Source organism: Euprymna scolopes, chromosome 19 (assembly GCF_053919585.1).
Source record: "Euprymna scolopes isolate OS-2025 chromosome 19, ASM5391958v1, whole genome shotgun sequence".
In the NCBI taxonomy this organism is placed as follows: Eukaryota; Metazoa; Mollusca; class Cephalopoda; order Sepiida; family Sepiolidae; genus Euprymna; species Euprymna scolopes.
The window spans coordinates 51101466-51120155 of NC_136500.1; the positions used below are offsets into that span (position 1 = coordinate 51101466).

General features: G+C 33.7%; 1 protein-coding gene across 1 annotated transcript in view; it reads right to left on the reverse strand.

The window, feature by feature from the left end:
- Positions 1 to 18690, reverse strand: part of LOC145303575 (uncharacterized) — a 115837-nt gene that overhangs the window by 10933 nt on the left and 86214 nt on the right. The window contains exons 12-16 of the mRNA XM_080145118.1: positions 18238 to 18354; positions 16743 to 16895; positions 12727 to 12867; positions 6149 to 6277; positions 2819 to 2958 (exon numbers count right to left, since the gene is read on the reverse strand). Of these exons, the coding sequence (XP_080001244.1) occupies positions 2840 to 2958; positions 6149 to 6277; positions 12727 to 12867; positions 16743 to 16895; positions 18238 to 18354 (659 nt within the window). The 3' untranslated portion in view covers positions 2819 to 2839. The remainder of the gene's footprint in view (positions 1 to 2818; positions 2959 to 6148; positions 6278 to 12726; positions 12868 to 16742; positions 16896 to 18237; positions 18355 to 18690) is intronic.

The following is an 18690-nucleotide window of genomic DNA, read 5'->3' on the forward strand; positions in this document are numbered from 1 at the left end:
TAATAATAATAAATTTTAAGGGATATTTCAAAAATTATATCTAAACAACTTATATAACAATAAACTCCTAAACTCAATGTTTATCAAGTATCAGTTATTAAGAGTTTAAGTTTATGTAATGTACAATTTAAAATTTACATGGTAAGTATTAGAAATTTAAATTTTAAATAACTCACGATTACGAAATTACAAATCAGGGTTAAAACATTCTGGAAATATTCATAATAATCGAAACATTTTATGAATATGATGTTTATGCGTCAGTTTTTAAGATGTTAGAAACCTTGACTTTTCTGAATTTTTGAGATGAGGATTGGTTATTTGTATTATTATTCATCATTCTCATCTTTAGTGTGATTTTCACAACGTTTCGGTTGATATAACCTCCGACCTTCTTCAGGTGTATCTTGCCATTGTCGAGAATGTTTCTGTTGAACTCAGGAATTTGGACAGAACTTTGAGCGGAACCCTTTATTTACTTCACGGGCGTAGCATGCTCTCATTCCAGATAGAGGTCCTAAATAATTTGCAAATGTATTTCAACCTTCAGGAGAATACCACTTTTACAATTGATTTTCCTAGTACTCTAACCACTGCGCCACAGGTCCTTGCGGACAATTCTAGTACGAACTTTAGGAGCCTTAAACCTACTTTTAATTTCTAGTTGTAAATATCACCGTTTATTACTAATTATTACTATATATTAATGTATCTCTATACCTATTACTTGTGTATATTAATGTTTTACTTATTACTTGTAGATATTATCTATTGTTTATAATTACTGGTTCCCATATCATATTAAATTCTATACTAGGTCTACTTAGCAGTTGGTTATTCCCCAGCATATGTGCTGCTTCTTTCAGTCGCCTTACTCTCCACCATTCATGACATCAGCTCTAAGAAATTTCGACCAAACACAAAAGGACACCACTCAGAAACTCACCACACTTTGTATACCATATATGAAGAGCTTGTCTGAAAAACTTCAACGAATATGTAATCCATATGATATCAGTACAATATTCAGGAGTGATTCAACTCTCCAGAAACAGCTTGTGAGAGTCAAGCCCCCGAATTGTGTATATGAAATCCCATGTAAATGTGGAAAACTATACAAAGGTGAAACGTGTCGTCTGTTGAAAGTACGGTTAGAAGAACATCAAAAAGCTCTAGTATGTGGAGAGGTTGAACAGTCAGAAATAGCTGACCATATCTGGAAAGAAAAGGGAAACCATCTACGACTATGGGACGAAGTAAAAATTAAAGACAGAGAGGAACGGTGGAGAGTAAGACGACTGAAAGAAGCAGCACATATACTGGGGAATAACCAACTGCTAAGTAGACCTAGTATAGAATTTAATACGATAAGGGAACCAGTAATTATAAACAACAAACGTTGTGAAAATCGCACTCAAGATGAGAAGAGTAGTCCGTTAGAAACCCTGTTACATTAGGTATAGTTTAAATTTAATCTAAAATTTTTAAATCTGGAATTTTAAATTTAGTCTTAACTTCTTGATTATTGGCTCAAATTGCTAGGTCTTTTCTTTGAATATTCACTTTATCTCAATTTGCATTTGCTGTTTTCTTTCGTTTTGTCGGTCTTAGCCTTAATATAGTTTGTTCTAATCGTGTTATTGTGTACAACTGTTAGCAGTGATTCAGTCTCTCTATTTAGATGTCCTTTTCGTAACCATGTCCAGATGTTTTCGTGAGTATCATCTGAATGAATCGTCCGTGTAATGTTTTGGGTTATTTTTTTCTTATCTCTTGCTTTTCTGGTCTCCATCTTGTTCATATTTGCAGTGTTTCTTGTTGTAGTAATTATCCTTTCTGTGTTCTGCATTATGTATTTTTCTAATTCTTTCTTTTTTCTTTGTGTGTGTGTGAGAGAGAGAGAGAGAGAGAGAGAGAGAGAGAGAGAGAGAGAGAGAGAGAGAGATTCACACAGTCTTTCATACTAACCAGTCCTCTGGCGTAGGATGTTTGCTGTGAAAGCAGAACTGATTTCAGGAGTATTGTGGTGTTGTACTTTATTCAACGTCAACTCTTTTATCAAGATCATCTGGAATTGAGCCAAGCACACCTATGATGACTGGTATAATGGAAGTTTTCTTATTCTACAACCTAGCAATCTCCACCCTCAGTTTCTTATTATAAATTCTTCTTCTTCTTGATGATGATCGATGACGATGACGATGATGATGATGATATTTTCTTTCCCCAAACAAGTTTATCTTTTCTAACTATTATTTTTACCTTATGGATATTTTTTCTTTAAAACCTTGAAAAAAAATTACACTTTACAATTATAATCTAAATTTAATTTGATATGTAAATGAAAGAAAATGCATTGTGCATTGAATTTCAATTAGAGTAATTATTTTGTAAAAATATTTTATGCTATCTCCAATAAAATTGGCTTTCAAGCTAAAAATTAGAGCACTACCAATTTTACTCTAAGAGTCATATCTCTTCTTTCGCGAACAATCTATTTTAAACATAAAAATAATGAGAAATGAAACGTTTTACAACAACAACAACAACAACAACAACAACTACTACTATTACCACAGCAGTAGTAAGAATAACAATATGAAGAAAATTAAAAAAAAATCATTGTAATACCAATAATTGAAGGAGTACTAGGAATAATTTAGAAAAACCTGGAAAAAGACTAGGAGAAATTGGAGTCAAAGAGGAAGATTAGCATCATAAAATGTATAGCAATGATGAAAACTGCTAGCATATAAAAGAAAATATTAGAACTTTGCATTTAGTATTAACAACAGACTAAAGTCAAATGCATAATTACCACATTAAGTTTTCTCATGTTTTAACGGCATATTCCACAAGACTTTCGGCAGGTGGCATGCATAAAGTCCTTGTATGTTGCACAGTATCCTTTAGACTGCCATGAATTGCAATTGCTATGGAAATCATAACAAAGACTATCTGAAATATAAAGTCGAAATTTTAAATTAAAACATAAGCTCAAATGTTGTTAAAATAATAACTAAGAACAGGACGACAGAATCTGGAGAGAACAAAAATATTTGAAAACTGTTTTATAGTAAAACTGTTATATAGTAAACTGTTATATAGTACAACTGCTATATAGTAATCTGTTATATAGTAAAACTGTTATATAGTAAAACTGTTATACAGTAAACTGTTATATAGTAAAACTGCTATATAGTAATCTGTTATATAGTAAAACTGTTATATAGTAAAACTGTTATATAGTAAAACTGTTATATAGTAAACTCTTATATAGTAAAACTGTTATATAGTAAAACTGTTATATAGTAAAACGTGAGAAAATGGGGGGGGTAAGACGGAATATAGGAAATCTAGAATGCATGAAAATTATATTTGCTTTGTTTGTCCCCATTTTCACATGTTTTAACCGATATAAACATATGTTCTTGCATTTTATGACGACCATCATAAAGTGCTGTTTCATCTAATGCCATAACCAGAAAATTTTTAACTCGGTTATACTTGTAATTTTCTAATATCTTTCTTTCTTCTGAAGAGAAGAATAGCATTCTTTGAAACTCAGTGGAATAAGGATTTCTTGAAAATTGTTTTTGGAGTATTCTGTTGAACAATAAATTTCCTTGTAAATTTTAATTCACAGTCGTGATTTCTTTTCCTTATATATATATATATATATATATATATATATATATATATATATATATATATATATATATATATATATTGTTTTTCAAATATAATTATCCACTGACACGTGTTTCGTCGTCTACTAAGTTGGGGTACCAAGCTGGGGGTACCAAGTTGGTTAATGGGAAAATGATTCCCAACTCGCATTTAAGTAAAAATGCACTTTCGCAAATAATTGAATTCACTCAAAACGTGTCGTAAAAACAAAAACAAATAGCATCAATATATATATATATATATATATATATATATATATATATATATATAAGTGAAAGTGTCTCTGTGTGTGTCTGTGTGTGTACATTTCCCTACGCAATAACTCTGTCAATTTTAAGTCTACAGACTCGAAATTTGATATACAGGGTACTGAGATTTGGAAAATACGATGTGATCGGTTTTCGGCCAGAAATTTGGCGATTAAGGGGTCAAAGTTCAACGATTTGACCTTTGAGAACTCTACCAAACTCCTCCGACAATTTTGGGTCTAAACACTTGAAATTTTAGATATAGGTTCCTTAGAAATGGATCTAACTTAATAACTTGATTTGAGCCCCAAACAATAAATATAAAGGGGTCATATTAGGGGTCAAATTAAAAAAATTGACCGTTTTTTTGTTTGTTTTTTTTTGTTTGCTCAGCATACACCTCCAAACACCCGAGCAACGCCGGGCCGAAGTGTTTGTTCTTTAAAAAAATAATTATTAGATCAGGGTTAAGGTTTCGAATGAAGCAGATTTCATTTTTTTCCATCATATTTTCCCTTTTGGCAATGGTTTCAACCATTTGTTTGATTAAAAATTCGATAATATGCGTAAACGCTTACTTTCTTAAGTGGTCTTATGATTTTGACCAGGACTATATATATATATATATATATATATATATATATATATATATATATATATTTGGTAAAAATAGTAATTAGTAAAACCTGAAGAGAGTGCTCAATACTATTGCAGAGCAAATATGCGTTTCATTTTTTATTACCGTTTTATCTGTTCAGGCTGCTGGATCGTAAATATGGTCCAGCAACCGAAACATATGTAACTGAACAGATAAAACGGTAATAAAAATAAAACGTATATATATATATATATATATATATATATATATATATATATATATATATATATATATAAACACAAAGATCTACCTCTTAAATTTCGTTCTGATCTCCATAATAAAAGATCCACTATCGCACATTAGTATTATTAATAGATAACTAGAACCCAAATATTTTTTGTTACTAATGAATCACCATGTATCAAGGTCAAAAGCTACTCGAGGATAAGAATTAATGAGATGGGTGTATTGTTGGATAAATAATGAAAACAATAATCCTGTGAAGATTGAAACTGATGGATAGAATGAACAAAATTAGATTGATATTTTATGGGCGTTTTATGGCAAATAATTTGTTAACATTGGGTTTGAAAAGACCGTGTGGTGATCCGTAGTTAAGTAGTGGCGGAGTAATGTGTATTATGGATGGAAAGTTCTTGGAAAGAAACTCTGTTCATGGAAATTACGTTTGATGAAAGAGAAAGAAAGAAAAGTTCTCTGCAACTCTGGTACGAAGAAGAGTTCTTGCTGTGAATACCTTACTAGGAGAAACCAAAGATTGGAGCTCAGTCGAGCACCTTTTCTGGCACTATAGACATGTCTTTTGGGGACTAATAATTAATATTCAAATATACAAGAAATAATAAATCGAACATGATTCAAACCAACATTTTAAGGATCATCCTTAAGATAAAGTCTCTCTCTTAGACGGAATGGTCATTACTAACCAACCTTGGCACTCTTCACAAATTGTCACTATTGACTCCGTTTCTGCACCATTCTGATCAACTCAGACATGCTAATGTCTGCAATGTCCTTCACGTTGTCTGATATTCTTGTTTTTGGTTTTCCACGTCCTCTTTTGCCAGGGGCTGTACCAAAGAGCAAATCTTTTGTTAGGTCGTCTGTTTTGGCCATATGTACTAAAAATCGCAATTTCCTGTCATTGATGTTGTCCAGCAGTCTTCGGCATGGTTCAGCCTTCTCCAGAACCCATTCGTTTGTACGCTTGTCCACCCAGCTTACATGAAAAGAATCTATGGTAGTACCACAATTCAAAAGTCGCAATTTTCCTCTTACCGACTTTCTTCAAAACCCAACATTCTGCTCCGTATGTTGCTATTGAGAATCCCAAAGCTTGCAGGAGTTGTTTTTTTGTGCACTGTGAAATGAATCTGTCTTTCCAGATATTGGTTAGTGTAATCATTGCTGTTTTTGCTTTTGCAATATGTCGTCTTACTTCTTTGGTGTCGTCTACATTGTTTGTGAAAACTGCACCCTGGTAGTTGAGATCTTCTACATTTTCAACAATTTGATTAAATATATAATAAAATAGCATTGAATATATAATATAATGAAATAAAGTGTAACGATAAAAATGCGAATAACTTACTCCTGCGATCCAGGTGAGAAACGCACACCTTACATGATTTTTGGCAACTGTTAAACATGTACGCTGGGTTATGTCTGCACTCTCCGACAGCTGCCCAGGCAGAACATAATATATTGTAGTCATAACAGTCTGAATACAAAGATAAAAAAAGATAAAATTAATTACTATGATAAATTAATTAATAATAACAAATTAATAATAATTATTATAATACTTTTATATATTAGATATATATTAGGTTGAAAAGAAAGATCTTGCTGAATTTTTTATTTTGATTTCAAATTATGTATTTTCAAATAAGTTTTCATTATAATACCTGTACTTTATATATCATTTTAAAGAGCGTTTTTCGCGCTACCTAATCGTTTAAATTACAATAGTTAAAAAAAAAGTTATGTCTTTTTAGAACGTTGAATAAAAAATGGAAAAAAAAGCAAATTCGCACAGTTTTCTTATTCCAATTCAAGCTTAGCTGAAAAGCTGCTGAAATAACTCGCAATATCAACAAAGTGTTTGGTTTAGGAATGACTACTGAATGTAGAGCACAATGGTGGTTTAAGAAATTTCGTGGCAGCGACGAGAGTCTTGAAGATGATGAACGTAGTGGTCGGCCATCGAATGTCGACAATGATCGATTAATAGCCTTAGTTGAAGCCAATCTATGCACAACTGTTTGAAAACTTGCTTCTGAATTAGACGTAATGTACATGACGATTTTCAATCACTTTAGAGAGATTGCAAAAATAAAACAAAAATTGATAAATTGGTGCCTCAGGAATTGAACGACAACCAAAAGAAACGACATTGTGTCATCTTCCCTTCTTTTACACAACAAGAACAACTCGTTTCCCAACTGGATTGTAATTTACGATGAACAGTGGAATCTTTACAACAACCGGTGACGCTCATGTCAATGGTTAGATGCCAACAAAGCTCCACGACACGAAGCTAGAGTTACACCAAAAGAAGGTCAAGCTGACTGTTTTGGTGGTTTGCAACTGGCCTCATCCATTACAGTCATTATGGCGGATAAGTACTGTACACAAATGGATGAAATGCATCAGAAACTTCGACAACAACACCCAGCATTAGTCAATAGAAAAGGTTCCATTCTCCTTCACGTTGCTAAAACGATGCTACAGAAGTTGAACGAACTATGAACGGCTATGAAACTCTGCTTCATCTGCCGTACTCCAGACCTACCACTTTTTTCTGTCTGCATGAGAAATGCTTCAAAAACCTAAGCGATATCAATAATGCCTTGAGCGACTTCATCGCCACCAGAACACAAGATTTTTAGGTTACTGGCATAAATACACTTATTTTGCGTTAGCAAACGTGTGTTGATTCTGATGATGCTTATTTCAATCAATAAATTTTGTTTGAGTCGAGATATTTTTAAAGATAGAGACAAATTATTAAATAGAATAAATGAAACCACCATAAATTGCCGACATTACAAATCCCACCTCCTTAGCAATTACACACTTTTCTGAAACATCCCTCATACAACATCGTTTTGGATCTGCTGCATCATATACACACACTACAGCCATCTACCGCACACACCCAATCAAATCCTCTCACCCCATCCTCCCCATACCCTATATTGCCTTACCTCTCGCCATAAAATCCCCGCTAAATCCAACAAAATAACCTATATCTCCAATATTACCATTTTATACACCACATGATCTCATCTGCCACACAAAGCTACCTGGAAATCTATGTCTATTACCCTTTCTAGCTAGATTTGCCTGCCCAACCCCAGCATATCTCACACACAGATCACACAATATGATGTAGGAAACTATCGTACCTGCTAATATGTGGGTCTACACCTGCACATATGGACACGTATAGGCATATATTGAAATGTATATCCACACAATGCCTTATGTGCATGTGTGTATATTTTAATACATAGATGTCCCAATATAACTATGAACATAAATTAATTTATAAGGTCTTATAAACCAAATACCCCAACTTTAGAACAGTAATTAAAATAATTAAAGTATTTAATCCCCACAGAATTACCCTAGACTCCTCCCCAAACTCTACTTACCTAGAATCATTATCCCACCCGAATATTGACCAGACTCCATGAACCATAATCGTCTCGGACCCACATTCCCCTTTTCTACTTGTTAGAAATATAGCCCAATATTCTTCTAAATAATTTAATAATTTTTATCCAACCAACTCATCTCTCTATTCATTAGACGTACCCCGTTCCCTCCGAATACTCTATCTCTTTAAGTATTCCACTTATCCTATATTTCTATATATTCCCAGATATACTCTCCTCCCCCCATACCCATACACCATACTCTCTCTCCCTTCTATATATATCCAACTACCTATCTTACACTCTCTTTTCATCCTCCACTTACCCCCTAACATTTGCACATACGTCTATGCATAAATCAAACTATCCCCCACTAACTTACTAATTACCACTAAACTCTCCACATATATGGGTGTACATTTATTAGAGTCTATATTGATATCTGTATGTATATATGTGTCCATTTGTGTAGGTGTGCCAGAAATACTATATTCTTTAATGCACCTACTTACTCTCCTATCTATGTGCAAGTACATGTGTCTTTATGTGTCTATCTGGGTAGATGTGTGGGAATGATTATGTATGTGTTTATATGTATTTGTATACGTGTTTGTATATCTAGGTCTATGGGCATATGTGCTCATGGGTCATGCATATATGCATAGATATATTTTTGTGTATCTATGCCTATGTGCACATATAGACGTATGTGTGCTTCTGGGTGTTGGTGTGTGTATATATATATATATGTGTGTATATATGTGTATACATGGGTGAACGTATGTATGCAGGTATATCTATATCTGGATACATATGCGTGTATGTGTTTGTATGTACATATCTATCTATATTTGCAATACACCTGGCACTGAAAATAAGGTTAGACATAACCATTACCCAAAACACTAAATTAGGCGCCCACCCCCTATATATATGAACTTAACGAAACCACAAGAACCCCTAACTTACTTAAACTTAACCACCACCTTCATAATCTTTAACCTTTAAACTTTCAGGCCCTCTATATCGGTCAAACCACATCTAAACTCTTAGACATCCTACCAACCATATAACTATAAATATAGCTCAACCTAACTCTGAATATCCTAGTCTTACTAATAACTCTTACTACTTACATTTATATCCCCGATACATATAAATTTAACCAATATATACACAAAAACCATTTAAGGAAATAAAAGTTGATCCCTCAACACATTAACACATTCACCGGATTTAATTTACGACCATTATTTTTTCACCTCTTCCTTAATTTTTACCCCTCAACTACTACTCTTATGAACCTACCAGAAAGAAATGATTTAATAATTGAGAAGACATTTCCAGCTATACCATAGCTAGAGATCTTGTGAAGTAAACCTTCATGCCATACCCTATCAAAGGCATTTGATATGTTAAGAGCAATTGCCCTAGAAAGGTTGCCTCCATCGAGAGATTTGCTAATCCTATGAGATATAACTGTAAGCACATCTGCTGTAAATCTAGTGGAACGGAAACCATATTGAGTGTCACTAAGAAGGTTATTTTTGTTGAGATGGTTGATTACTCATATTATCTCTATCATCTTTTTTTTTTAACTTATTCTATTTATATTTTTTTCGTTATCTTTATTTTTATTTTTATTTTTTATTTTTTATTTTCTATTTAGATATCCAAAAAAAATTTATTTGTTTATTTGTTTATTTTATTCTTTTTCTACAAGCTAATATAACTTAAACCCCTCATAATGAGCAAGGCAAACTTATACAGACCCCTAAATATTAAGCCAGTAACATGTATTGGAACATATTTTATCATGCGTCTACCTAAACTGACATTATTAACTATACCCTTTTATTCATTTATCCTAACTTTACTTTATTTACTTAGTATAAACAGACACATATCAATGTATATGTGTGTGTCTGTATATGTATGTATATATTTATGGATATGTATGTTAATATATAAGTGTATGAATGTATGTGTACATGTGTGTATGTATGTATGTATATATACATCAATATCTTACTGGAGATATGTGTCTATGCATATATGTATGTAAGTATGTGTATGTGTGTGCATATATATATGGATATGTATGTATATATGTATATATATGTATACGTGTGTGTATACGTATATATGGGTGTGTGCATTTATAGGCATGTATGTTTCCACGTACATTGTGTATATATTTGTATGTGCGTATGTGGTTGCGTGTATGTATATTGATATATTTTTATATATACATGTGTATTTATGTATATATATATATATATATGTATATATTCATATGTGTATGTATGTGTGCGTATATGCGTGTGTATTGGCATATGTATTCACTCTTAACTGTAAAACAATTCATTGTCGAATGTACGTTTGGACTTACCGTGGCCACTGCGAGCGTTCGAGAATGAACCCTTGCCAAACGCATGTGACACGCACACTAACCCTTTTTCTCTCTCCCTCCCATCAATTCATATACTTCAGTGTATAGCTAAACAATCTTAATAAAAACAGCCAAATCTTAAAATCCAAAATTGAAATTCCTCCCCCCCCTCCTCCCCTTACCCCTACATTTTATCGCCCCCTCTCTATATCACTACATCTTCACCCACGCCTAGCTTAATTTACTAACCCCCCACACACACACACTACAATCTAATGTATTTTAAACTTCAAAACTTAATTATTGTCGATCTCCGCCCCCTTATTTTCTCTTCCCTTCTTTCTTTTTTCCTTCTTTTTTCTTTTTTTTTTTCTCTCGCATTTCTTTTAAAACCGTTCTTCCAAATAATAATAGCCATTTCTGTAAGGTCTGACAAGGCTGCTGGATCGTAAATATGGTCCGGCAAGCGAAACATATGTAACTGAACAGATAAAACGGTAATAAAAAATAAAACGCATATTTACTCTGCAATAATATTGAGCACTCTCTTCAGGTTTTACTAATTACCATTTTTGCCATATATATATATATATATATATATATATATATATATATATATATATATATATATATATATATATACACGAGACGCCACTGCTCTCTTTAAATGTATACTGAATAAATATACACGCTTTCATCATGAGTGTATATTCCAGACGCCTCTGCGTCTCTCTATGTACAGAATAAATAGTTAGTTCATGTGTGTATTGGATGTATTGTTACACGGACCGCATCGTCTATTAGTGTATATATATAGACATAAATCGTGTCTGTGCTAAAATCTATGTATAAACATATCCTTGTCTGCGTGACGGACAGACAAAATGGACATATCTTCTTTTACGGTTCCTTTGTTCTCCTCGATCGGCAGAGGTTTGGTACTTGTCTTGAATCGCTGTAAAAGAAATACCAAGCCGCATTCTCTTTATATTTCCATAACTTTCTTTTCGTGTTCATCAGGAATCGCAATCTCTTTGCTAGATTTTACATCTCAGCTGTAGCATCCTATAAGCTCCCAGGACGCAAAAATGACGACTTCTTCCGTGCGAGTCTCCCCTTTAACTGACACTCTTAACTCTCTGGTGTGTTTACCAACTTAATTTTTATCAAAACATTCCGAACCTACTTATGTCAGCAAAAGGTCAGACTTTGTTTATTGTATTGAAAACATATTTTTGCTTGTCGCAAATTCCCAATTTTAACTTTTTTATTTCAAGGCTTGAAGGCCACTTTAGAATAATGAGTTAGGTAGACGGTAAGACAACACCATGAGGATTAGTGACGGTGGAACTTAGATTGGGTTTAATTAGATAAGATGACGGCTCAACAAGAGTTTATTTACATTAGACTTGAAAACTATCATGTTATAGTAAGGTGAGAAGCAGTCTTACGGTATTGTGTTTCACAGACGGACAGTTCTAGGAAAAAAATAACTGCTCATGGAATTTTTGTAAAGTTTTAGAAAAAGAGTGAAGAGAATTGCTAGAAGAGTATTTCTTGTGAAAGTTTAGACTTGAAACTCAGTGGAGTTTTTTTTTTTTTTTCGAGATTCCCCCTAATCCAGATTCAGTTTGACATTCAAGAGATTGATTCTATTATTATTCAGAAGCTGCGCACCCCCATATAAATGTCTTGGTGAGTCAGTCGCATATGGATAGGATACTCCATGGCAGGTGCTCGTCTAAACTTCAATCTCTGGTCCCCCCCCCTCGCCAATCTTTCATGAAAAACACCCGTCTAGCTGAATCCACTGTGAAAAATTTCCCCCACTCTATATCTGTGCCTAAATCAAAACGCGGATTCCATGAACAAAGCTTCTTTCTTAGAACTGCATGCCTGTGGAAATCTGTTCCGTCTGCCTGCTTCCCACCGGACTACAACTTGGATGTCTTCAAGTCCAATGTTAACAAATTCCTAATGAACCACCCCCTTAAGTAAACACTTCATCAAATCTCCACACTAACGTAATGTACTTGCAATAACCCTTATCCCTGAGTGGCTTCCGGGACTTGATAAGTGGTGATCACTGTGTAAAAAAAAAAAAAAAATACTCACTGGTAGAAACTTTGTCTGTATCAGCTTGAGTGGAGCAAATCTCACAGGATTTTTTACAATACTGCAACATGTAATTTGGATTCTTCTTGCATTCTCCAACTGAAGCCCAGCCAGCACATTTGCTATTCTGATCTGTGCATTCTGAAAATAGCAATAGAAATGAAACAAAAAATTTAAACCAATAAAAATAAAATGGAACATTCTTAAGATATATCAATTAAACATGCAGGTTAGGCAATAAAAATATTTGAATAAACTTAAACATGACAGAACAACGAACATAATATTTCACACTTAAGCGTGACAGACCTACAAACAAAATATTTCAGATTCAAGTGTGACAGACCAAAGAATATAATCATAACAAGCCATTCCCTCCCTCAGTGCACCACGTGCTCCAAGTCTGAAGAAGAAAGCCAGAAAGATCTGTGTCATCAGTGCTCATCAATATGCTGCCATAGATATTTCATCTGCATGGATATCAACAAATGATCTCAGGATAAGATTTGGATTTCATTTAGTTCGAGTGCTAGGGCCAAAGTTGATTCTGTGCCTCAAAACCAGATCAAGGATGTAATAATAATAATAATAATAATAATAATAATAATAATAATAATTATATATCAATATATCTATAAAAGTGAACGTGTCTGTCTGTGTCTGTCTGTCTGTCTGTCTGTGTACATTTCCCTACGCAATAACTCTGTCAATTTTTAGTCTATAGACTCGAAATTTGAAATACCGGGTACTGAGATTTGGGAAAATCGATGGGACGGGTGTCAGCCAGAAATTTGGCTCTTAAGGGGTCAAATTTCAACGATTTGACCTTTAAGAACTCTACCAAACTCCTCCGACAATTTTGGGTCTAGACACTTGAAATTTTAGATATAGGTTCCTTGAACCTGGATCTAACTTAATAAAGTAGTTTGAGCCCGAAACTATAAATTTTAAGGGGTCATAATAGGGGTCAAATTAAAAAAAAATTTACTCTTTTTTTTTTTTTTTGCTCAGCATACACCTTCAAACACCCTGGCAACGCCGGGCTGAAATGCTAGTATATATATATATATATATATATATATATATATATATATATATATATATATATATATATAGTGTGTGTGTGTGTGTGTGTGTGTGTGTGTGTGTGTGTGTGTGTGTGTGTGTAAAACCAACTGCATCTCAATCATTGCATTTTTTTTCATTTGCTTATTTTGTGTATACTCAGGAAAACACAACACACAATATGGCGGTTGCATGTTAAAGAAAGCACCTCAGCACTTGTGTTGTTATGTACAAAATGGCGATCATCTGTTTTAGAAAAAAAAACGAAACGTGAGATCACTACAAAAACGTAGAAGTAGAATATCAAATCATCCAATTCTTCATGGCAAAAATAATGTGAAAAATAATGCGACTGTTAGCAGGAGAGGGAGGCTTTAATTGACAAGCGTTGCTTTCCCTTAGTTTTTCTGTTTTAGAAATCAGTCTGCCTCTGTGTGGAAGAGATGTTTAAGACTGCTAATAACCTCAAAATGTAAATTATGGGCCAGCGTTTGGCAGATGAAGTAATAGATCTTAAAAAGTACAAACATTTTTTTCTAAAGAGAAAGAAACAAATATCTTATTTTTACTTATTCAGTATTCAGGCTATAAATTGAATGATTCATAGTCTCAAGATATTCTCCTACTCTAAAGAATTAAGACTAACAGAAACTTACTCCTTGCCACCGCCCTTCGTTTGGATGGATGATTCCAAAATAAGAAGTCTTGTTGATCTGAATCATACTGTTGATTCAAAACTACAGATGATCATGTTACTGTTCCTTATGACATGCTTATTTTTTTTTTTATTGTTGCCGGCCCAATCTAAGTCAATTCTTCTAAACATATAACATACAAAATTAAAAGCACCCGGATAAATGTGCCCTGGGAGATCTGCAGAGAATTTTGGGAACATTTTGATCGATTCATGTAACAGCCCCGTCTCCCTGTCCACGAGTTTGACGACTATTTGGCCGACTCTCCCCACCTCAAAGCGGCTGGTTGCAAGAACAGAGTAACAGAGCAGGAAGTCTCCACTGTGCTGAAGCAGGTCGGATGCTACAAATCGCCAAGACTCAATGGCATACTCTACGAACTGTATTTGAGGCTGTTTAAACCGATTCTGATGGATGTGTTCAACCATTTGTATGACAAGGGTTTCATTCTGTCAAGGCTCGTCGTGGGTGACATGCAGTTCATCAAGGAGTGTAGAATGGCACTCTAGCGACCTTTGGTTTTCAAGAAAGAAACTGTATAGGGAATTAGTGAAGGAAGCTACCAACGACCCACTAATCGAGCATTTGTTGAAGGAGGAGATCTGCTCCCGGTGGAGCTGGGTGCCAGATTCAAGTCATCTCAACAACTTTGAATTTCTCTTGATCTGGCAATTGGCCCGAAATGCTTTACTCTTCAATGCCATACAATACAGTGCTGGACTAGTGAAGTTGCCCGGATGTCCCTGTTGTGGGACCCCAGCAGAGGAAACATCAGAACATGCGTTCTCCGAATGCAGTGAACTCCAACAATACGGGACATATGTCAACAAGGTGACGATTCATATCAATCCCAAGCATCCTTACCCATTTGATGCATCCTACGGCATCCACAGCACCAAGCCGCCATGAGACAGACAGAGATGAATGGTGTTTCTCATGATCCTAGCTGTAGCAAGAATGGTGGTATGGATGTTGTGACTGAATGAGAAGTATGAGGTTGAATCTTTTGCTGATCATGATCTGATTGCATTCTTCAAGCATCAGCTTAAAGTCAAGATCAGATGTGATAGGAAAGATTACATCCCACGACCTGTGACAGAAGATGGATCAGAGTAGCGAGCTTGTGCGCACTAAGAGGTGCCAAGTTAGAGTTCATGTCCCCCGCCTGAGCTTGGTGTGCATGATTCCAGGTCCTTAAGATAAGCCCCCTTATTTTTGCCCTCCACCCCGATAAGAAACCTCCAAGATGCCCACACCATAACTTTTCTTTTTGGCCCTAATTGATCTCATATTGGAGCGACATCACATACCTCTCACCCCAACTCCCACACTGTTTTCGGCTCTCATCAATCCAGAAAACAGTTGGCGGTCTACCAACTAGAAAGGGTTGAGAGGGCCTTACTAACACTTTTTTGTGTTGTTTTTTACTTTTTCCTTCATTCCATGCCAAAGAGGTTTTGCCTATTAATAAAACGATTTTTACAAAACATCTATTTGTACACACACACACACACACACACACACACACACACACATTTAAAAAGAACGGCTTGGTTTGGGAATCTTAAGTGGAACGTTCTATGGTGTGTTTGGGTTAGGGTTAGTATTATGGTAAATGAAAGATTAGCATAGACAAATCAAAGGTATAGCGACAAAGATGATCATTAGAACCTCTCCCCACTTTTTTTATTGGCCTTATGTCTGATTTTGTTTTGTGGAACTTGTTTGGTGAAATAAAATATATAAATCCAAATGAAAATTTATAACGCATATGTCTTTCCTGTAGTTTTATACGAACTTGAATATGTCAATTGGACTGTAAAATTAGGTCAAAATTTCTAAACAGTCCACACTATGCGCTTCATTACTGATCATAAACTATCTGAACACATTAGTATCGCAAAGTTGCGAAAACTCACTGGCATCCCATCGATATTCTCTGACATCAAACATAAAGTCTTGAGATTTTTTGGCCACATTAAACATTCCAGTGTATGGCTATGCAAAATATGCATTGAAGGCATAGTACAAAAAGGTAGACAAAAGAAAAAATGGATTGACCACGTTTGAAAATGGACGAATATGAAAATAAACCAAGCAAACACCTTAGCCTAAGATCGTTACACTTGGAATCATGTTAATGCGTATTCTGCTACTAGCAAAGAAGATAATAATATTGATGGCACTTTCCTATTTTAATGTTTCTACCGTTATGCAATGTAATCTGTTTGCTTTGCTTGAGAGAAAAATTCTTACGTAATTCTTTAGGAATCTTGTCGTCCTGTTGAGGATGACCACTGGAACATTTCTTGCAAGATTTTTGGCAGGAAGACAACATGTAATTAGGATTCTTGGAGCATTCACCAATACTGGCCCAGAATGGACAATGCTGGTTTTTGTCCACACAAACTGCAAAGAAAAATGTGAGAAAATCAACTAAACAGGTAAAAACGAAATCGTATTCACTAATTTCTGAATCGCGTTTATTTGCTATATTTCAGCAAGATAGCTCGTCTTTTCCAGATGTGTATTTATTTTTTACTCTTCAAAATTCAACACTAGAAAATCATCTTCACTATTCACGTATGAAGTGTATGCAATCTCACGATGCAATTCAAATCCTGTTAGATATTCCATCCGATATTGGGAAAAGATTCCCTTTTAATTCCATTGGGTTTACCATTATTTTTTAATTCATCCAATTCCAACTTAAAATGTTCTACGCTTTTGAAGTTTTAGCAATATATATATATATATATATATATATATATATATATAAATTTGTTTTTTCAGATCGAGCAGAAATACATTTAAAATGTCTACATTAGTTAGAAATTTCATTAACTATTTTTAAAGTCTCAATTAAACGCTCATCTTTTTTATAAATGTCATCAATTATTTTGAAAGTCTAAATTAAATGATCCCCTTATTTATAAATGCCATTAATTATTTTGAAATTCTCAATTAAATGATCACCTTATTTATGAATGCCATTAATTATTTTGAAATTCTTAATTAAATGATGCCTGTATTTATAAATTCATTAATTATTTTTAAAAGTCTCAATTAAATGCTCATCTTATTTATAAATTCTATTAATTATTTTGAAAGTCTAAATGAAATGATCCCTTATTAATGCTTTTGAAATTCTCAATTAAATGCTCACCTTATTTATAAATGTCATTAATTTTTTTGAAATTCTGAATTAAATGACCACCTTATTTCTAAATGCCATTAATTATTTTGAAATTCTCAACTAAATGATCACTTTATTTGTATATGGTATTTGTATATTTTGAAGGTCTAAATTAAATCTCACATTATCTAAAAATGCCATTATTTTGAAAATCGAAATTAAATGCTCATATTATTTTTATTTCTTACTGTTTCAGGTTTATTCAATTTTATACACTGTCAAATTTTTACTGATATTTTGAGGGTATAATCTCATTTCCAAAGTCCCTCTATTTTAGAATAATATTGAATGTAACACACTATCGGAGATAAAACAGTAAGAAATAAAAAGAAAATTATTACATATTGTCATTTTGTGTTGTTTTTTTATTGCCTCGTCCTTCATCCATTCTTTCACTCAATAGGTTTGAATAGTTAGTTTTCTAAAACTTCAAATAGATCCATACATCTTACACAGTGCTTCAAGTAAACTACAACATTTTTTTTTTAATAATGTTGAAAATATATTTCCCTCTTGTGTTAAGGAAATAAATGAAAGGAGCAGAAAAACACTTACCTATCTTTTCACACTTCCCGCAGGCTTTCTTGCAATTCTCATTCATATAGACCGGGTTCGCGTTACATTCGCCTCTAGTCGCCCAATCATTACAGTTTTTGTGTTTGTTAACACAATCTGAAAAGAAAAAAAAAATGATTAAATGATTTTATAAAATAAAAAAAAGAACAGATTATTGAGGTTGATAATGATGATATGCATACAGGGATCATTTTGCAATAAAGCGACAATTGTGTTCTCTATATTTCAATATAATATCCGTCCTTTTTTAAAGAAATGTGGCTACTTGTACACCCTGTGCTACCATTGACTTTCCATCGTCATTTTCCGGTTGTATATATAAACAGTCGAAAGATGTTGAATAAAAATGACCCAGTGTCAAAATCAAAATGAGATAAACCTACCAAACAAACAAAATAGTGAAACAATAAAGAAAAATGCACACACTGTATG